Consider the following 23,494-nt stretch of genomic DNA (forward strand, 5'->3'; position numbering starts at 1 on the left):
CTGATATTTACAACCTCATCATATAACAAAACTCTTACAGAAAACAGTTAATGTTGAACATTCAATTTTATCACAAGACAAGACAAAAGCTTATTTGTCACTATTTATAATATTTATTTAAATGATTTGTGTTTAAAGCTGTGTTCATATATTTTTTTTCATTAACATGCTGGCACTCAGTTTTATGGATATGGAGGAAACTTGGACAGAGCTTGAAGGAAGTTGTGGCAGAGCCCAGAGGAAACCACTGAAGCAAGGAAAGGTGCAGACCAGAATTCCAGACTTCCATACAGTCACTGCCTTATCAGCAGGAGCTGGAATCAAGCAGGCCATCTCATCACTCAGCAGTCACGCAGCTTCCACCCAAAGCTAATCCTCTTGGCCTTCGAAGGCCTAACTGCTTTTATCTATGATCGTCAAGATTCAAGATGAAGTAAATGGTGCACCTCCAAGGCAACTCTTACATGGCGGCATACACTTAAGGCATACATGCACATCGTCAAGGTGAATATACTTGACGTGCATGTAGCATAACAGGCCCAGATGTACTCAGTGTGTCACTTCTACCTTTTTGCATATTTGCAAGGTATTTATTCCAGCATATCCTGAAGGCTATATTCTGTGAAGACGTTCAGAAGCCCCGAAATTGTCTAATCCAGCCAAAGTAGTTCCTAAATCTCCTGAATCATAAAAAGGAACCCCTTGCACTGTAAGTTGCTCTTTCATAGATATTTATAAAGTTTGAGGGAGTAGGGTATAGAAATCTTACAAAATAAGCTTGACAAAGCAAATACAAATAAATGACAGGTTGTGATATAGTTGCAGTTTGCTAACCTACCTCATTGCCATAGTTCATTAGTGTGTTGATGGTGATTAGAGACTTGAAGACAACCACCCAGTTGCTGTGTTGTGTTCTCTCTATGAGCAGGTCAGCCAGCTGTGGGATTGACACATTTGGCTCGTTAGTGCACTGCAGTAAGTCTGAAAAATACAATAATTACAACCGACAATTACTACAAGTTTCACATTTGGCACATTCGTATATTACAAGGGCCTGGCGTAATTTCCATGACAACATACAGTGAAGAGATATGACATCACGGTAAATATACTTGATGCAGCATTGCAACAGCTTCATAGAAAGGGCCCCTGGCATAGAAAAAACAAATATTAAAAACCAACATTTACTGCATACTTTAAACATAGGCATGCACATGTGTTATCTAAATACAAGTAGTTAATACACATCTATGAATAGGGTGCTTGATTTATTTGCCTCATACATGTATGACGGTAGCCAGCACTGTGATAACAGGAAGTCCGGCAGAGCAGGTTGCTGCAGACCATCCCACACATGACCGGAGAGGAAGCCAGCAAGAGTTGGACTTGAACTCATGGCAAATACATTCCTGACAGGCTCCTAGGGGATTTTGCTGTGCTAGAATGCTGACCAGTAGGTCATGAATGCCCCAGACTGCTGCTTCTATATAAATACATGTACCTGCATTCAATTTGCTTTCCATGTGTTATGCACTGTAATTACATGTATTGTATATGTCTTTTTAATTTATCTGCTTAAATCAAACTATCAGTGATGGTATAACTAAGGTGTTATTAAGTGAGCATTGTCTTATTTCAACTGGGATTTTTAGCAGATGTACAAAATGCATGGTAGATCCATTCTACGCAGTGCTACCAATTGCTAACTCTGACGAGCCAAAAACTTTGTGACACCAAGAAAGGAACACAGAGCTGTACACGTACATGAATGTGATAAATTTTCTTCTGTTTTCTAGGACGCATCCACGTAAAATATGCACTCCACTTTTGTACATGTATGTACACCCACATGGTTAGTGTATTTATGACTTCAGGCTTTCGTGCTAATGTACATTTCACAGGTACTTCGAACACTGCCATACGTAGCCCTAAAGCAACGACAGCTTCAGTCATCAATACTTAATAATTTCTCTACCATATCTACATGCAGTAATCATTGCCGGAATGACTGGTCGTACTCCAAAGCACTAAAGATGAAGGTTCATGTACTAAGCTCCACCTACATGTACACGTACGGCTATCATATCAACAGCAGTAGTATAAATACATATCACTAGTAACCAAGACTGCTCATAACAGGTGGTTGCAGAACTTTCATGACAGATGTACATGAAGTTCATACATGTAATTATCAGATAAGACAGATTAAAAGATCTACATATACAATAGTCATGAGAGATGATTTGAATGATACAGAACCATGCCAGTAAAAGAAATTAAAAAACAAATAATAATAAAAAAAACATATTAAACTGATTATGTAATATGTAAAACATTATTTGACTTGAATTACCACCAGTAATAATATCCCCTATGAGTAGCCATTTAGATAAAGCTATAGTGTATTTTCATCGACAACATTTTCTGACAGCCACCGTAATAATATTATTAATGTATATAAAATGCTGTGTTCAACCCCATTTATATGCAGTTATCATTTCACTACACTGTTTATAAACCAAGCACTGCATGCACATGTACTTAAAATCTCTATGCACTGTACCAGCATAACTTTCCATGTCATAAACTATTATCAAACAAATGATGCTTGTGCAGACCCATGTTCAATTCAATTTCAATTCAATGGTAATAGCACAACTCGATTAGGGTTAAATAGAATTTGGCATGTATTTACAAAAGAGAGGCTATAAAATGAAAGGAGAGCAGTAAGGAGAAAAGTGCATAGATCATCAAGGATTTATTTATTTATTTGACTGGTGTCTTATGTCAGACTCAGCACATTAACGGGATGTACATACACATATGTGTAAAATGTATGTACACATCTACCTGAGGAATAATTAACCATTATGCAGGAGGTTTTGACTAGGTGGCTGGCTCTAGATAAGGTGTGTACTATTCAATGTTGATAGATTAAATGGATTTGACATGATATTTTGGATATAAATGTATCACTGGGTGAAAGTAGCATTTAATTTGTCAAAGGTGAAAAGGAAAGGTTCTCCAACAGCTGAGAGAGTGGATAAAGGTTTTTGGCTTTGAAATAATAATCTACACTATGAGAGCATGTAGGTGACTGACTGGTCTAAATTAAAAACTTGGTACAGACATGTGTAATATATTCACACAGTGTATATTTACACTGACAAACTCTAATTCTGTCATATAAAGCACTGTGGATCAAATTTCCATATTAAACTAAACTGTCAATTTCTGGAAATCAGTCTGAAATGATAGCAAGGCTGGCTCATAACTGGATATGTACATACAGTAGCATGCATAAGAATATCCCTCTAATATGCAGAGAACCTCATTACTATGAGTTTGAATGGCTATCTGTCTGGACTCACTCAGGCAGGGTCATCTGTGTGGCAACTGTAGATGTCTATGCTGCTAAATCCCTCAGGGAGAGAGAGGAGGCAATTTGGCTAGCGGCCAAACAAAGCCAGAACACTCCAGGGTGGGCATTTTACTTGTGAGTTTTCTTAGAACTGACCACAGAGTAATGGTCATCCCACACAGATGTGGTTTCAGATGAGAGTATATAATCTGGTCTGTGGCGAATTCAGAACAGCTGTAAAATAACGCAGCAAAAGTCAAGGGTGCAGCCCATATTAAAAGGCACTATGTAAAAAATGGACAGACCGACCAACAAACAGACACAGCCATTTATATACATGTACATGTACTTGGCTGAATGTAGCAGATAATAATCCACACTGTATTAAGAGATATACGGTCCATTCCATTTCAACAAGTGGCTTTGTAAATAAATTGTGTTATGGTAGCTGTGCATGCACCAAGTGTCTGGCCATACTAAGGAGTTCTTTTCTTTAATCTTTTTTTGTTTCCATTTTCAAATAATCTATGTCCATGTACATGTACCTCCAAATGGCTTTTACATGTAAATTTTGTTCAATCAATAACACAGAGATAAAGCGGTTGGTCCATTAAGTAAGACTATATCCAAGGCACTTCCACTGTTATATCCTCAGAAAGTCACATGTACATGTAAATTTTCAATCCACATGAATTAATGCAGTCTTACATGAATTAATGCAGTCTCACATATCCATTGTCACAGTGAATGTCCTACTTTCAATAATCAAGAGCAAGAGGAAAAAATAAAAACAGGAAACGTAATGAAATAAAACGCGCAGGGGCGAAATTTTTAAGTATAGTCTGATGTATTTGACTTTAAAGCAATTCCATGATATGGCAAGAGTTTACAACAACACAGACATGAGCAGACACCCAGCAAAGGTGGAATTGTATAGAGCCTGATAAACCATCGGCAAGCCTCAAAGAGTGTGCGGCAAAAAATCAATATGTAGAGCGATCTTACGGGACAAAAATCGGGGATAAAAACAAGAGACCAGCCCAGGTTCAATTTGACCTGTACGGCTGGTCAATCACTGGACAGAAATGTACTATAGGCTGCCATGGGAATCCAAATCACAGAAAGGAAATTGGAACTTAGTTGACAAAAGGCAGTGCGCAATTTGGAAACGTGACAGTAATTTATATCAAGGTATTCTATATACGAATGATAAAGTCAGGTTTGCTCAGTGTTAATACAAGAGATCAAATATCAGATTCTGACAAATTTTCAAAATACATGTATATAATTAAAAGATGTTTGTACACAATGACTTGTAGACTGTGTAACTAATTCAGATATACACATTAAGTAGGCAGAAATAATCATCATCTAGCAGAGACAATTTAAGAACTGAAAAATACACTATCACTGTTTATTAGGACACAGTGTACAAATATATGAAACACTGGAACCATTCCAGTACATGCACAAAAACTGTATGTACGTGTACATTGTACCTCGGGGTATAAATGCAATGTCATATGACACGTACAAGTACATGTTCATGTGTTTAGCCGATAATGCCAATAATGCATGTTGTCAGTCCCATGAGAAATAGTGCATCGATCAGAATCTACGCTCAATTTAAATGGGAGGAAAAAAAAAACACAAATTGATCCAAGTATCTGCCTACAGTGCATGTAATTCATAAAACTATCTGTCAAATGACAACAGAAATGCATGTCAGTAAGTATTTATCACATTCAAGGCGTTCCAGGAATTACAGAATAAAGCTACATGTAATCTCCTGCATGCGCATTCACATCCATTTACAGTGTACATATTCAGCGTGGGATCCATGGCACTCTTTTGCCCCATCAAAAGGGTTTGTGGGGGTCAGAAGTTTGGGATGTGTTCAGTGAGACCGATACATACACACATATAGATTAATTTGTGAATCCAAATTATTCAGATATACATGTAGACTGACCCCTTTCCTCTTCTCTAATTCAAATATATCCTTGCCAAAAATATCCCACACATAAATGGTGAGTAATAATCATTCGTATACTTTTACTTATGGGTGGGTGGGTGTAAACCGGGTAGAGCTCGGGGGAAACCCACAACCATCTGCGGGTTGCTGACAGACCTTCCCAAGTACGGCCGGAGAGGAAGCCAGCATGAGCTGGACTTGAGCTCACAGCGACCGCATTGGTGTGAGGCTCCTGGGTCATTACACTGTGCTTGTGCGCTAATCCAAACTGAGTTTTGGCCGAACAAGTGGACAGTCCATGTTCTACAATAACCCCCTACCCAAAGGTTATCTTGGCTTCATCTTAGTACATGTATGCATGTGCATTACATGTAACTAATTAGTAACAATTTGGGATGATCCCAGAATCCTTCAATGGAAATACACATACAGAATAAACAACTTCCCTTTTCTTAGAAAGAATAATTATTATTGTGGCAACATTTTCTTAGAGCTGTCCGCTGTTGTAGTCTTTATAGTTTTCCACCAACCATTTACGTGTAGCTTCTCAATGCAGTTACCAACCCAGTGATAACAAAACAGGCATGCATCCTCATTATGTACTTGTACACTGTTGTTTGCTGGGCGTTAGGCACTGAGAGTCACTTACACATAGGCCATAAATTAGATAGTGCTTCCATAGAAGAGAGATACATGTAATTTATGGGTTTGTTACAGGCGATACCTGAACCCATTTCCAATACTCTGCTAGGAATAGCATTACACCATTATTATTGCCTCTCATTGCAGGACATGTTGCAGGCAAAGATTGAATTCATAGGTGTCACCATGAATCCTGCTTTTGCCACACATCTAAAGCCATTAGAAGTAACAATATGTGTATGTAGACATACTGTACATATCTGAATGAGCCATGTGTTACACGTAACTGCCATGTGTCGTCATCTGCCATCCATAGTATATGCACTGAGCAAGTTTCCATGTAATAACATCCGACTTAATGCAGCTATTAAACCAACAAAACAATAAAACAAAACACTCAGAGTACAGGTCATGTACATGGACGTATATCTACAACATGTAAATGTGGAATTGTTGACACATGTATTTAACAGGTCAATAAAACACAGAGTGGTGTGGTCATTTCCCTTCTGTGACTAATGTTTGTGATTGCTCATGCAAGCATCTGCCTTGCAAGCAAGAGACCGAAGCTAGTCCACAGCATAGTTCTGACATCAGTATTTCCCTCTCTTAGCATTCATCGTATTGAGTAAGCTCAACAAAACATGACTGAATTATGCTCCTGTCTTCTACATGGCATTTCAGTGAGGCAGCACTGTGAATATGGCGACGCTGTGACTGATCATCTATATACAAGACATTAACTCAGAAAATGTACTGTAAGGAAATATGGTCATGATATGACCAAGATAATCTTTAAACACTTTTCTGAGCCTCCAACAAACCTTCTGTGACAAAGTACTGAAATGTATATATCATTTTCTTTTTAATATTCGTAAATACATGCAGGAAGTCTTCAATCTTTTGGTTTACTCTGAACAGGGCCATATCTAGAGCTATTTTAGTTCCAGAAAGCATAATAATAAAATCTACATGTACACATAAGTTCATGTAGTCATTGAAACACTGATTTTATTTCCTAAATTAATAAAAAACAAAAGTCCTTGAGAACAGGCTGTAGAAACAGGAGATCTGCACGCCTACAAATTTATTCATGTGGAATCCACATTATGTGTACTTAAGTCCATACATGTAGTCAATCATCAAGAGAGCTCCATCGGCTACTTGAGCAAACATAACCACTTGTGGGGGTGCCAAGGCTGAGGCCAACCCTCAGCATCATTTGCTGGCCGCTAATCACGAGTGTCTCTGGGCAAGATCATATTTTCCGGATCACTTTCTTAAAGACGTTTATAATTGACACATCCGGGAGGTTATACAGTAGAACCACCAATAAATGTACATGTATATCAAGATGATTTTTTTTTTTTTTTTTTTTTGATTGGTGTTTTACGCCGTACTCAAGAATATTTCACTTATACGACGGCGGTCAACATTATGGTGGGTGGAAACCGGGCAAAGCCCGGGGGAAACCCACGACCATCCGCAGGTTGCTGACAGACCTTCTCACGTACGGCCGGAGAGGAAGCCAGCATGAGCTGGACTTGAACTCACCGCGATCGCATTGGTGAGAGACTCCTGGGTCATTGCGCTGCGCTAGCGCTTTAACCGACTGAGCCACGGAGGCCCCTATATCAAGATGACAGTCCATGCATACATTACACAGAACTGTTGCACCACAATACTCTTCTGACAAAAAAAAAACATGTATGCATTATAATACAGTTCTACATGTACATCAATTGCAAACACTGGATAATACAGAGCAAGTTTACCTCGGAACTTTTGGCTCCAAAGCGGCACCAAGTCCCTCATAAAAATACATGTATACACATTTACAGTGTATATACTGTAAATGCCTTTTTATTCACGGGCATAAACTTCAGCGGATTTGGTAAGAAAAAGTTCGCAGGAATCAACTTCCGCGCATCGTAACAGAATCTTAGAACTGATGAACGAAAATCAAACTTCCAGTAATAAAACAACTCAAGCATTCAAGTAACAAATGTTACCATTTAAACTTGTTTGTACCTCTAAGATGTGGCAAAAAATCTATACAATACAGCAACTTGATCAGACAAAGGAAGTTAATCCTCCTAAGCTTTTAATCTTTTGAAGACTGTTAATCTTTATAAGGCGACGAAGGATTAAATGTGATACAAATAAAATCCCACTGTTTAATTCTCACGCATCAGCAGTGCGACTGAAACTTTGAGTGAACTCAAAGATTTGAGTAAATTTCTCAAAAATCATCATTATGAAAAGGAAGTTTAAAGTGCGGAAACCCCTAAGCTTTGGAAAGGTGATCTGACTGGAAGGCAAGTACAGTCAATAAAAAACAGCCTCTCTCACTGTATGTATATCATATCACATACACATGCCCAGTACAAATTATCAATTTGTATGTCTCTAACAGCAGCAATAAATTAACAACAACAACGTCACAATGTGCTGATACTTAAATGGACCTAAGCCCCTTAAAAGAAAGCAAAATTAACAGACAATAAATTAAGCAGCATTTGTGAAAGCCAGAATACATTCTAATTAGGTATTTCTAATTAACATATCTGAAAAAGTATTAGAACTGTAGTGCTTGTTAACTAATTTATAACTGTAATGCATGCTACATTAATAAATTACTTACACAGGTTTTATATTCGATAACACTTATTTTCGCAGAAATTTGATCGACACGAAATCCGCGAATGTTAGTATCATGCAAATAAAAAGGCATTTACAGTATATAAAGGCATTAAAATAGATCCTCCAATGACTTTATTTTGACACTAAATGTTCCCTAGACACAATATTTACCCTATGTTAGTGTGTAAAGAACATTTGGAAAAATCTTACGTCAACTAGTTCCATTTAAAAAAAACCTCATTAAAGTTGTACCTTCTGTCTATCTTGTCGACCAGGTAGCCCTGGCCGGGTGACATCATGCCAGTAAGACCTGCTGGGATTATGTGTTGACAAGCTCTGAAAAGCTTGGCCGAATCCATGCATTAGGCCTACCCACTGTGTGGTTTTCCAGAAGACATGGGATGACTTAATCTATATTTACCCCTGTGTGTACATCTCTTGATTCGCACCCTGGAAATCATATAAGTAAAAAGTTTTACAACAAAAATTTTGTCAGATAGGCTACCGGAGTTGTATTAGATCCTGGAAAAGCGTGTACAGCATAGCGACTGGGCAATACAATAACCTTGCTTACCCAACGGCCACGTAGATGACACAAATGCTTTGTCTGACACAAACTGGACATCAATGGAATTATGGTAGTACCTGTGGAGAATTTGGCAAGTTTTTGTAGTCCACTACACATTTTTACAGCCAAGTCAAGCAATACCAGCTGCACAAAGATCTATGCAGTCTGGCCAGCTGATAATCAGTGGCTGTGACGACGACTGTCTGTTGAAGTAACGATGAAGCTAATCTTTTATGTTTCAAAAAAGTGTCACCCACAAAAATAGATAAGGTTTGAATTCTACTGAAAGGAAACAGCAATTTGTAACAGACAGAAATGCAAATTTAAATTTTGTGCAGGTTCTCCTTAAAGGCTTCAAGGTACCGCACACACAGCAGCATGTTGGTGATGTGTTAACTGAGCTGGAGGCCCGCCCTGTAGAGTGGGGGTGGGGGTGGGGTATTATAAGACCGGTCCTTGGGCCTTTTCTTTCACAAGGTATGGCTCATGCAACTACGATCAAGTTCCCTTAAATCCGCAGGCAATTTTAATGAGATCTGCTCCATATTTTCTCCATATTTAATCTTTGGCATTTTTAGGCCATGTATGTAACTTAACAGTATCCTGCCTTGTGTTACTGAAGTCGCAAGCCACACTTCAACACGCAATAATCTCGGAATTAGATGTAAAAGCATAGCGATTGTCTCCTGTTGTACACATGGCGAAGACTAAGTAAACATGTATATATACAGTATACATGTATTTATCTATTTGGTTGAAGTTTTATGCTGTACTTGTGAATACATGCACTTCACTTATACGATGGCGTCCGACATTATGGCGGAGAAATAAAGGCATTAAAACACCACGACAGCACAAGGTCCAGACTACAGGCTCTGCATATGGAGTCAAGGAATTGACCGTACGTATATTTCCCTGTTACTGGTGGCTCATTACCATAATTGATGACTGGGAGTTGTCAGTTCAGATATCAATATCGGCAAGAAACTAGACTGTATACTTTTACATTTACAAGTTCATGCTCACCATTAGCTGGTAACATGTCTATTAGAGGTGGAAAGTGTGCTTCTAACAACATGATAGACAGTGGTTGTACAGTACAGTCCTTGTATATGGTAAAGGCTCGATCAGTACATTGAATTACTTCAGTTGCCAGGTCACTTTGCTGGAAATGAACAATTCTGTACTACATGTATGTACAAACTGAAGGACCCACATGTAAATGTGTGTTTTACTTATATTATAAATGGACAATGGCTTAATTTGGCCTCAAACAATTTTATATCCGTAGCAAAAGCCCAAATCAAACTGAGCATGCTGTTTTAAATTTGCTTAATTTGATGTATGTCTCAAAATGTGTGATTTAATGCATGCAAGTTATCAATTTCTTCTCCAAAAATTGCATATTGAACCTAACATTAGATACAATACATTTCAACCCTTTCTGAGATTTAACTCAAATTATATGTCCAGGCAGAGTGGCCAAATTAAGAAATCTTAATGTATCAAAATGATACATCTGTTCTGCATGGATATTCATTAGGGAAATAAAGTGCCCTCATATACATTCATATACACCCCTAAATTCCTTTGAAAAAAAATCAATAAATAAAAACAAAAAAAAAACAAGAAGAAAAAAAAACGTGAAAAAGAGCAAACACAACATCTTAATTTGCAACTGTGTGTGTGGCTTGTTACAAGGGAAGTTCCCTTAAAATTGGGAGCAGATGTGCCCAGTTGTATAAAATAGGGTATAAATTCTGCCTTCAGTGGCTGAGGACAACCTGTTTGTAGACAGGAGCTTCCTTCCCAAAGCTGTGATACAGGAAGTGGTGCTGTCTCCAGGTCAACTGGCTCTGACACAGTGCCACTGAGTCGAACTTAACACTTGTTACATCTCGACATGTTCGCCACAGGTTACGAGCAAGCTTGGTTACCATGCTACAAAGCCAACAGCTGACAATTTTTTTTGTTAGTGTGGAGTTTAAGATCAACAAATACACAATTTGGGAGTTGCGAACCATGTAAATGTAATAACAACTATTTCCTGACCTCCCTTTAGGGCAGGACATTGTGAATTTATGGCAAGGTAGGGCAAACCTAAGCAGTTTAACATAGATAGGTATGTACATCCTATAATAAAAAGCATCCGTTTACAGAGAAAACAAAGCTGCAGCTTTGAATGCTAATACACCTGAGAGTGGAAATAAAAGAATTCTGACCTACTTAACCCTAAATTGATTACTGTTGGTGATATGTGTAATTAAAGGATAAATGATGCAACACGATATAAAATGATTCACAAAACACTAGGTTTTTCTTTCTTAATAATGAATCTATGGTGTGGCAGAAGATAAAAGTACAAAAATGCACATCAGCTTTCTTTCTGGGATGTAAAAATGGCTTTAAAATACAGTTTTCTTAAGGCCCCAGTAGTCAAGTGGCCTACAGTGACCTCAACAGTGATAGCTGTCAAAAACAGATTTATTTGGCGGAGAGTTCGAATGTCGATTGTCATCATAAAATCCCAACTCCAATCATGGAACAGAACAGTCTGACTTAAGTTCTACACGTAAATAAATACGCACGCTGAGAAATCAAAGGTATTTAATACATGTAAATGTATATACATATACAAGCAGCATGCTTCAAAATATAACAAGGCAGCATAATTTTTTTTATATTTTTATTGGAGGAGGGTTAAGCAAATTAGACCTGTGTATTTACTAATGATGAATCTCACAGGTTATATTATGACCTGTCTTCAAGGAGTGTAAGGGAACTCCTTTTGGTAAATATTATGGTCCTCTCCCCCTGGGGGCATTTACAGGTACATATATACATGTATAAGCCATGCATGACTTAGCAACATTTAACTGTTAACGGTCTGTATTCAGAGACTATACAAAACTGTTGTTCAAAGAACACCAAAAACGTGCAGTCCTGCATTACATACAGGTACATGTATACACCAAAATACTTGTATAACCTATTATCCTGCATCAGACAAAATACTCCGCTTTTCACTGGACAACAACGGTCATGTGGGGGTATATTCTCGAATCCTGCAGATGGTTTCAAATGTGTCTGTTAAGTAGGTTATCTCCCCACAATGGTCATACTGCTGAAGCGATTCACCTATACATCGATCTTGTTCACTGAACAGATGACGCTTTGCAGGATAAATTCTTTACAAGGTTACTCAGTGACTACACGGAAATATATGGTGTCAGCAACCTTCATATTGGGCAAGGCATTACTGACACCATATATTTCCGTATCCTATCACTCAGTAACCATGTAACTAATAGTAACAGCAGGTTCATGGTACATGTTACTGAACATGGGCATACACATACATAATATATTGGCATAATTTTAGGCAAGCTATTCTGAAGTAAAAACACAAAAATTTTGTTTTGCATTAAATATGTGAAATACATGTGCTTAACAAGTATGTCTAATCATTTCAGACAACATCCACTTCGAAAACAGCATATATGTATGCAACAGTGTATACAAATACAAATATACATATACATCCCGTGGCAAGCTCCCATAACTTTCAAAACATCAAAATACGTATTTGAATTAAACTTTCCCTTGCTCATATGCATGTCCGTAGAGCTGGACTACTGCCTCAAAAGAGATACAATGTACATGCATTCTATTCAAACATGACAGCATGCCGCATAGGTTTAGCCAGGAGGTGACTGTGTCTTTGAGATTCCCTATTCTGACAAAATTACCATGGGAAACTACATGGAAAATTACATGGAAAACAGGAGAAAATTGCAGATGAAACTGCCCAATTTCAAATTCTTGCTAAATCTATGGCATGTTGTATCCTTCCAAAAATACCAAACTAAAGATATACATGTTCGTGTGTCACTTTCACATACGTGTACATGTTCGTCTTTACACGTACATTTACGTCTGTACCCATATATGTATACCTACATGTAAGTATTTCTACATGTACTTCAGGCACATCACATTTAAACATTATTAATGAATATGGAAATAAGTTATCCGCTTTAGTCCACACTACAGCAATAACATAAATGGATATTTCTGCACTTTATTAGTTAGACACTTTAATTTCTGTACATAGCCGAGTGTAATGATAATGGCAGTGCTGTATGCATATTCTTTTTCCACCTCTGTAAATCTGTTCATGGTGCATCTTCTCTTGATAATAATGGGACCAATCTAGTACTACATGTACAGTGTGCGTCCAATGCTTAATTGGCAGGATATTTATGTACATGTATGTCAGTGTGCGGTTCACCAAAAATAGTTTAGTGAGTGATCATCCCTAGCCTTAGGTCTGACAGGCTGAAGGAATGTGTCATCTCTGAGGCCTCCAGTAGTAATATCCATATGTGCAGTATAGGGATACATGTGGTGATTGTAGGCTAGTTAACTAGGGTGTAGTGGTGAAACCAGGGACATGCTCACCTTTTTATAACATGTATATATTGAGGAGCTTGTTTGTTTGTTTTGAGATTATTTCAGCTTAGCCATTCCCCAATACAAGCATACACTTACTATGTAACAGCAGTGCCTCACTGGCAAGACGCTGCCTCACTGGAATGCCTTACAGGAGCCTGTAGACGTGATGCCCAACCTAGTTCTAGTGCATGTGCACTGACAGCAGGCTGTGAAACCAACCTACATTTAGGTAGTTCCTATAATATATGTAGCTCACTGTTAAATGACTTCCATCTTCATTCAGACTTAACTAACTATAAGTTGTGCTCAAAACAGGCAGAAAGAAAGAATTAATTGAATGAATGATGCCACACTAGACCATAGCATATATTATCTACATCTGCCCATATAACATGACAGCAGGTGAAACAAGTCAATCTTAACAGCTGTCACTGTTCACGTCAAAGTACATGTACAGTGTACATGCCATAATCACATGCTTAGCTTTCCTACAATCATCACATTTATCCTATATTTAACATTTTATGCTCTCGGTCAGAAGGAATTCGTCAATGTAGATTAAATGTTACATATTCTGTAAAAGTTGATTTTATCAGTGAAAGCCTGAAATAATGTATGCATATTGGAATATATATGTTTCTTCATATCCAACAGGAACAAGAGCAGTTTGTGAATGACCCATTTTCTCCCAAACATTGCCAAGTACTGATGTAGTATTCAGATTTCTGCTCACAAATGCACATTCAGACTATTTTACACAATTTACAATAACTTGACATGGATGTGTATCAGATCAAAGACTGTTGGTTCTTATATCTTTGAAAGGTCATCACAAAAGGGGCGTATCTTTTCACGCAAAATGTTTGAAGGGATAGAAACAGTGAGACTCTAACATACCTGATACACACGAGCTCCACATAGAGCATAAGCTGACAATTTGTCTGATCTATTCATCTCACAATGCTTATATTTTATTGACAAAAAGAACACGAATGCCCCAAGCAAAACTGCTTGAAATAGCATTGTAATACGTACATGTGTAGGCCTACTTGAACAGACAAAAGCTCACACAGAGCTCCAAATACACTTAATAAGTAAAACACAGAACCTCAAACACACACACCCATCCAACAAACCAACACACTTTTCGTTGAAAGTCTGATGCTTGTTACATCATTCTTTTTCTTGAACCAGCATAGGAAGTGCAAATAACTCAGCCTGCACCAGAGGCACTGATTTACCACACAGCGCGTGTTTGTCTGCCATCGTTCTGCCTGTCAGAAGTTTTAGCCACAGTCAGAACAGGATTACAGCAGCACTGTATGATAAAAGCAGCTTTACACCACTCCATCTTCCTTGAGTGGTTTGCAATACAGGATGCGGGAAGGACAAGAAGCCAGACTTCTCTCGCAGAGGTAAACATGTCAGCCACGCGCTCACTGTGGTTTCCGCTCCTGTGTAACAGGTGGTAATCTGTGGTGGTGGTGTTGGTGTTGTTGTTGTTGTAAGGTATGTTCACCATGGCCAGGTGCCAGGCCTGGCTCTATTATCGCTCTCAACTCTGCCACGAAAACAGATGGAGTCCAGGCAGTCTGATTCCTCCCTCCCCTCTCCCCCCCTCCCTCCCCGGCATGCTAAAGCTCTATCCTTCACTCACTTGTTAGCAGTCCTGCAGCGTCAAAATAAAACGCGCTCTCTATTCCAGATAACCCAGACTTACATATATATTAAAAGTCCATCAACAAAGCACTGTGGTGTGTACCGAAATGTACCAGCCAAGTATAGCCTTCTTTATAAACACATTCACCTGGTTCCAGTTGAGAAGAATGGTTTTCTTAGCCTATATCTATCTGGTAAACATTCCAATATTATCCTGTATCCCACATGTGAAAGTGTAGCAGTAAATAGGCATACTGGCACTGGTGGACTGGCCTTTAAAGTAAACAATTCCTACACTTTCATATCTCCACAGCATCCTGCACAGATCTTAGTAATACATATGATCTTATCTTGCAAATGTATCAAACTTCTTTCACTTGTTTTTCAATGTACATGTACTACCAAAACAGGAAAGATTAAAATAACAATGATTACCCCACCTAAAAACAAAAAACAATATTATTAAGTGTATGTATACAATTATGCATGGGTTTTTATGTCGTACCTAACAATTTTTCAGTCACCCGAAAACGATGAGTCATTAGGTGTACACGTACATATGCTGGCAGGTCAAGTCCATGCTGCCAAAGTGTTGCCACAAATAAAGTGTCATGCTGCAGACACCAGACATGACACCCCACCCAGTCACATCATACTGGTTAACTAGTTGTTTCGATGCTCTGACATTTCAGTGGGCAGCACCAAGCAAAACAGCAACAAGTATTAATTTTGAAGTCTTTGATACATGTATATTACCCGACCCGGATTTGATCCCAGGTCTCTTGACTTTCGTGTATTTGTAAATCTGTATGATACATAAACTGTACAATACAGAATGTTTGTGTACATGCAAAATGATAATTTGTAGTAACCAGGGAGGGTTCTGTGGCCAAGGTGGTTAGCATGCCAGCGTGGAACAATAAACGATACTGTAATAAAATCGATACTCAGTTTTGGGCATCCAAATCAAATATTGATATTTCTGTCATTGACATTGATTTTTCACTTAAAATATTTAGTTTCCAACCGCAAAACTTAGCTTTAAACTCAATTTTACCTGCCTGTGTGTCCCTTCGTAAAGCTGACATGCATCATAACATGAATCCCTGTTTGATGCAAAAGAGTTTAAACATTAGGTACAATATGATCCAGGTAAATTCATTAGGCCAAATCTCCTGATGTTAACTCGGCTAAAACTTGCCCTTCAAATTTAGTTAAAATTGGCTCATTTAATACTAATAACGCACCTTTTTCATACATCATTGCTACACATCTCATGATATATATGTTGAGTGTGGCTCGTTAAGGTACAGTAAAGTATATTTTGACTAACATGAAGCCTAGGGTTACAAGTATTAACTTGGAATTGTCTTTAATAGAACAAAATCATGACACTGATATCAAGAAATGCACAAGTGTTGAAGACATATTTACATATAAATGCAATCACATGTAACTATACATACTTGTAACTTCACCTGGGAGAACTGATGTATCATGCCTGTGAAGTGTTGACAATTACATGCAGCACCACTGTTATCACAGAGCAAGTCCTGGCTGATCCCAGTGTCAATGTCAGCACAAATATGTACATGTACAAGCACATTCCCTCAGGTACCAGGGGTTGTTTGTCTCCAAAAACAACCCTGTACCACATAAGCAATCCTTTAAATCCTGCGTCCAGTTTGAAATGTGACGCAGCCATTCTAATTAAGTTTAAGCTCGTTTATCTGCAAGCCATACCCAGCAAGTTGTAAAAACGTGGAACAATCCGCGGTATAAGATAGCAAGAATGATGCCTCATTAGCAGATTAGAGGTCCTTAGTAATAAGTGCTTGGGTGGAACTCACTATAAAGAAAGGGAATGTCGATTTGATCATTTTGAAGCAACCCAAGCCAGAGGAAATCTAAAGCTTTCAACCCTATTAAATAAAGGCTATAAATATTCATTGCTATAGTTTTCGAATACTCGCAAATTGATGTTATATAAAAAAAAAATGCACTGATGTACACATAGAACTGAATTGGAATTCCATTTTTACATGGAAAATCATAAAAAAATGACATATCTTAGCCAGCAATCTTATCCATCGAAAAATACTTCCGAAAAAATGTTTGCCATGAATTTATGACATTGTTAAACAGTACAACTCGGGGATTCGTGAAGTTGCATACGTGTATATTCTGCTCAGTAATGATTATATTCCCATGTGGCTCATATTTTATAACCACATGATTATAATTTTAGTACTGCAAAACAAAGAGCTCAACTGACATATTAATCAACTTATATACATATATCTGATCATTTTTCCTTATGTAATGTTTACGTCCTGACTCCATATATACAAGTACATAACACTGCACATCCAATTTCGTAAACATTAAATATAAATACACACAGAGGGCATTATTTATTTATAATTCCAACATGCATTCACTTCACTAAAAATACTGTAAATCACCTAGAATTTCATCCACAAAAGTTCAATTTTAGAGACAAATAAATGTTACAAAATATTACTTGCGGTGCTAAAACTTACAATTTGCTATTAGAATATCATCCCATGTTCCAAGTAAACCTCAAAACACCTCTCTAAAATCAATAGAACTCTCAGAATCAGGAAAAATAGGCAAGTTAGTCATCTATGAAATATACGGTTATTAGGGTACACAATGCTTCATACTGACATTTTTTTTTTTTGCACCTTTGACATCTTTAAAACTACATTTATATATACGCTGCATGCATGTTTGATCAACATGTTCATAAGCAACTGTAAAACGTGTACAGTGTATGTTTTAAACTGGGCTTGTGGTTATTTTTTTCCATTCTAAAATTACCTTCAATAGCAATGACAAGATATGAGAGTCTCTTTGTAAGTTCTCATGCACTGACCGAAGTGTTTATAGGTCATTGAGAGGTCAAAGGTCAGTGGGAGGTGGAGGTTCATACACTTGTATACTGTAGACTTTGGTGCCTGTTCCTTATGCCACTAACATTGTGTACATGTGTATGTGTTTGCCTAAAAAAACAGCAGCTTTGGAGTTTGTAACCAACTTACAAGTACTGTATGTGAAATGTAACATCGTGACAAATTTAAAAGTTGCTGGAACAGATGCAACATACATTTAATTGTGTATGTATACATATGTATTTATGTTGATGTAAGTTGAACATATAAGTTTGTACAATTCCCTAAACCTTACATCAAACAACGATACTTTATTAAACAATAACATTGCAGTTCTACAGCAAGTACTACATTAAACTCTTTAATCTTTTCGCATGTTTGTAATGTGTTTACAAATTCAAGCAAACTTCTGAGTGCATTATTCTGTGTAGACCGATAAAATTCCTGAAATTGGTCAATCCAACCAATGTAGTTTTGTCTTTGAGAACAAACTAAAAACATTCAAAGATGGCACTGAAAGTTGCTCTTTCATATGCGAAAAGGTTGAGGGATTAGGTCATGTACCTGTAATGAATGAAAGAAGGACTATGGCTTAATGTACCTTCAGCAATATTGGCTTTATACATTTGCATGGCTTGAATTTTTTCTAGTAGCATAACATTTTTGGTGGCTTGCTGCTTACTTGTAAAAATACTAACCAAGGTTTCAATAAACTGTTGTGGTATCCTATAAACCAAAACTGTTTCCTTCTGTCAAGATTACATGTATAAATAACACAATTTTGTGAAATTCTTTGTCCACCAAACCACTAAAGACTACACAACAGTTAAAAAAAGCAAGCTTAAAGTGTGTTTATGTAAACTGGTTGTAGTAAAACTGGTACCATTGATGCAGTACAAAGTGTTGCATTAACAGGAAGTTCATGATGCGTTTACATATACATATAAATGACAAGCAGATGAATCTTCTTCCTCTCTTATCTTGTACCCGGACTTTCCTATCTATGCTGTGACCTCACCTTTAGTAAATGTCTGTGGTCTACCATTCCAAAACCATCCATCATTCCCAACAGTACTCCCTTCACAGCTATCTGTTTTTTCAGCTTAGACACCTGATACTATTAAGGCAATCATAGTCATCAGCATGCCAGTGAAATGATGCAATTGTGGCACAGCTTGTGCCATCAGTTATCTAGGGTCAACATCTTGTGTACCGTCCTTGCCTGCCAACTAGACAAGTTTTCTTCTTTTCCTTCCCATTTATTCTGTTCTTCTCCGTGATGTGGCAGCTATCTGGCAAATCGTTTATGTTATGACTCCACAAAAAAAAAAAAAAAAAAAAAAACGATATGGCTTCTGGTTGAGCAGATGTGCTTAATTCTATTTTCTATTTATACATAAGTTCTTGGCATATTTGCTCAGCTCTGGACATCCCACAGCAACATTTTGATCTCTTGCTTACACATCTTAGTTTGCTTTACATTTGGAGACTCAGGAAAACACAACATGGGTAGGTTAACCCTAGGGAATGCATCACTAACGCTGTTCCAGATAGTCTAGGGAGCCAACATGGACTGCCCCCTGATCCACTGCCCAGCTGGTCTCAAGAGCTCCCTCTACATCTCTCTCTCTCTCAAACAACTAATTTTATCACCTCCCTCAAGGATGAACCTGTCATCTACCCCTCATAATATTCCACTCCAGCAAATAATCACCAGCATATTAAGTTATGTGTGAGCCACTGCACCTGTGAAAGGTAGAGTCAATCCAGGTGGAATAAGGTGAAGAAACAGGATTTCTTCACTGCTTGTCTTGGGACCGTTTTATTTATTTATTTGATTGGTGTTTTACGCCGTACTCATGGTACCATTTAATGATTTGTCATTATTATTCTCTCATCTTCTAGCATAAATAGGTTTTCTGTCAGCCTGCTGTATATATACATGTTTCAAGTAAAACTAATATACTGGAACAGAGTATATTGGAATAACAGATGGAAAAAGACAAGACTAATATATAACACACAGTTGTAAAACAATTTACATGTCAGTATTTGGCACCAAAACACTACTTGAGTATCGAGTACATGGAGAATGTAGATGTTTGAACATATAAATAAATGTAAATAAAGATGTTAACGTGTAGAGCCAATATTAATAAACGTAAAATGGCACTTTGTACATGCATTGATCCCATAGTGGATGCAATGTGCTGTGTGACTTTTTAGCTCCGACTTAGCTGCTCTAAAAGCCAGTTGGTCAAATTTTTGACAGCCCATTTTTAACAAAAGCCAACTACATTTTATCACGGGGCATTAACGTAACGAGTAGCCTTGGTGCAATATGACTTGAAATAGTACATGTATAATTGCAGCTTTCTACAAGGAAAGCATTTCCATCTACAAACTCAACTTTGCTCTCAGTTCTTGTTGAAATGGCAGATGAAACACAAATAAAGCAAACCTAACAATCTCAGACCGGCATCTTAATAAAATGGTGGAAGCACTTTCAATGACACTTGTACTGATATAGTACACTGCACAGGACTACACACCACGGCACATGTAACTCAAGATAACCCATTTTGCCGACCAGAGAAGCACTGGAGGGCAACAGGATATGAAAGAAGCAGTGTTCCTGTTGGACGAATCCATCAGCAAATCATCTCAATGAGAAGAGCATATTTCAGTGAACCTATCCATTGCTGGTAGATCAAAGGCTTAGCGTTGGTCATTTGTCCCACTGCCAGACTGCAAAGGCTTGGGAGAATAATCATCACTGGTCAGAGTGAGTCCAAGACAAACTAATGTTTGCCTGTGTAGCACTGGCAGCTTATTTCCACCCAAAAGGCGATTGGAAACAGGAGCTTTCGGGAAGACCGAGGTGGAAAAAAAAAAGAACATTCCCAAGGTTCCTGAAGACATAATTCAGCAGTCCAGTCAACAGCTAATAAGATACCAAGGCTCATTTCTAAACCTAATGAGGTTTCTACACATTATTTAAAAGTTCAAGAAAGAGACGTCGCTTTCTGACATTTCAATTTGTCAAGATGGATTTTAAATCTATCGCATTCCTGCTCAATTACACTTTCTGTAGTCTGTCAAGCTGGTCAGGGTAAAGCAACAAAAGCTCAATGTAACACTGGTTTTTCTGCCTAAAAATGTCCTTGCTATCTTATCTACAAGGACAAATGGAATAATCAGCAAGAGACAAACTGAAGATGGACCTTTTATAACAGTTTAAAACAGAAAAAAAAAACAGCCTCAACGTGGTTTAAAAATACATCTCATAAATACCTCTCAATTACACAAATTTAGCCATTATCTTGTTTCTTATTGACTGTCAATTACAATGTAGCAAAAGTGTATTTGTACACAATGCCTTCATGAAGAAGTAATTGTAAACGTATCAATTATATTTATTTATTTATCTGATTGGTGTTTTACACCATACTCAAGAGTATTTCACTTATACGACATTGGCCAGTATTATGGTGGGAGGAAACCGGGTAGAGCCCGATCCGCAGGTTGCTGACCGACCTTCCCACTTACGGCCAGAGAGGAAGCCATCATGAGCCGACGTATCAATAATACATGCCATGACGAGCCGCCACAGAATATTACACAACATGCAAGGGACTCACACAGGGGATTAATGAAGATAATACATTAACATTTGACATATAATACCTTAATTATTTAATAGCAGGCTACGTTTTTTAAAGCAAATTATATTCAAAAAATGCACACCTAGTATTTGCCTTAATACTGACTCTTAATATTGCCTGGACAAAAAATTACAGCTCTGTAGTTATGAAATCAGGGGAAATGTAACTCAGAGCGCAAACTGCAAAGAGGCTGGCTGTTTCTGTGGTACATACACACATCTACACAAACCTACGTCCTACTTGTATTTGTATACATGAAAATGTACATGTTGCCATAAATATTCTGAGCACGGTACACGCAGTTCAGATTTACCTTTTTCTCATTTTACAACTGAACGCTTGGGTACAACTACATGTGCTGTATACGTCATCGTGGTCTGTTTTAATATTAAATGAACATTCATTTTTAAGAAATATCATCTCGCCATCCCAAACTGTCTGTCTAAAATTACACCCCTTTTTACCTCTACCTCGTTCATATAAATGCATGTAGCTATTTGCAACTTGCAAGAGATTCTAAACCTTTATATTGAAAAACACTGCCAGTATTACGACATCTGGCATATACACTGTGCATCTGTAAACATTCCATTCTTTGCCCATAAGATTTAAGGTCTTACACATGGAATTTAGGAGGGCTACTAACACATAACATGTACCAACCACAAAACAAAAAAAAAAACAACTTTTATTTTATACTCCTTATCATGGATCCTCCCTCGAACCCATTCTGTTTCCTGGAAATACTGCAGAATTCCAGGATGATAGCAAACTATCTACTCATCTCAGTACATGTACTTGTATATAACTTGCTATGGACTATATAACTTGCTATGGACTATATGTCTATATATATACATACTATAGTATATATATATATATATATATATATATATATATATATATATACTTGTAGGCAGATGTGTGAATGGCTTTTTCCTGGTCCTTGGTACACGTACATGTACATGTAAACAATGTCATTAACTATAAATCTCTTGAAGACAATATAGTAAGTTACATAACGGTTTCGAGTTGTGTATAATTGCAGATGAGCAGTACATGGTCGTTAACGTGCATCTATTAAGATTACAGACTTCAGTATAGAGCTCAGTTCTAATTTTTTTTCTTTCTTTTTTTTCAGTGTTTTTGACTGACTTTGTTACCTGAAACAGTCCTAGAGCCCATGTATAGTCTCAAATGTCACAGACACACAAAATGCACGAAATGGGTTAAATTGTGTGTGACTTTCTACGGTTACAATGCTTGTATCACAGCCACACGGAACGGTTCGTCTACTGGCTATGGCATTCTGTTCATGTGCAGTCTAAACACTAACAGCTATCTGGCTTATTGCAAAATATAAAGACATACACTTGCTTATTTGGACAAAATAATGGCCATGACTACCGACTAACCATTCTCTGATTATCCTAGGCCCTTTGCCAAATTTCTGTCGCCATTACGGATGAGCAACCTTTGTGTCCAGCCGTGATGCCTGCCACGGCCATTAAGTCTTGAGCTCCACGTTATTTAAGAGCCACATCTACAATACGACCACTATGCAAATACACGTGTACATAACTGAAGACTGGTACCGGTACATGTTCCTGT

General features: G+C 37.6%; 1 protein-coding gene across 10 annotated transcripts in view; it reads right to left on the reverse strand.

The window, feature by feature from the left end:
• Positions 1-23,494, reverse strand: part of LOC135472229 (phosphatidylinositol-binding clathrin assembly protein LAP-like) — a 74,460-nt gene that overhangs the window by 45,037 nt on the left and 5,929 nt on the right. For all 10 annotated transcript variants that reach the window (XM_064751663.1, XM_064751637.1, XM_064751646.1 and 7 more), the window contains exon 2: positions 839-981. In XM_064751663.1, coding sequence (XP_064607733.1) covers positions 839-981 — 143 coding nt within the window. The remainder of the gene's footprint in view (positions 1-838; positions 982-23,494) is intronic.

Source organism: Liolophura sinensis, chromosome 1 (assembly GCF_032854445.1).
Source record: "Liolophura sinensis isolate JHLJ2023 chromosome 1, CUHK_Ljap_v2, whole genome shotgun sequence".
Classification (NCBI taxonomy): Eukaryota; Metazoa; Mollusca; class Polyplacophora; order Chitonida; family Chitonidae; genus Liolophura; species Liolophura sinensis.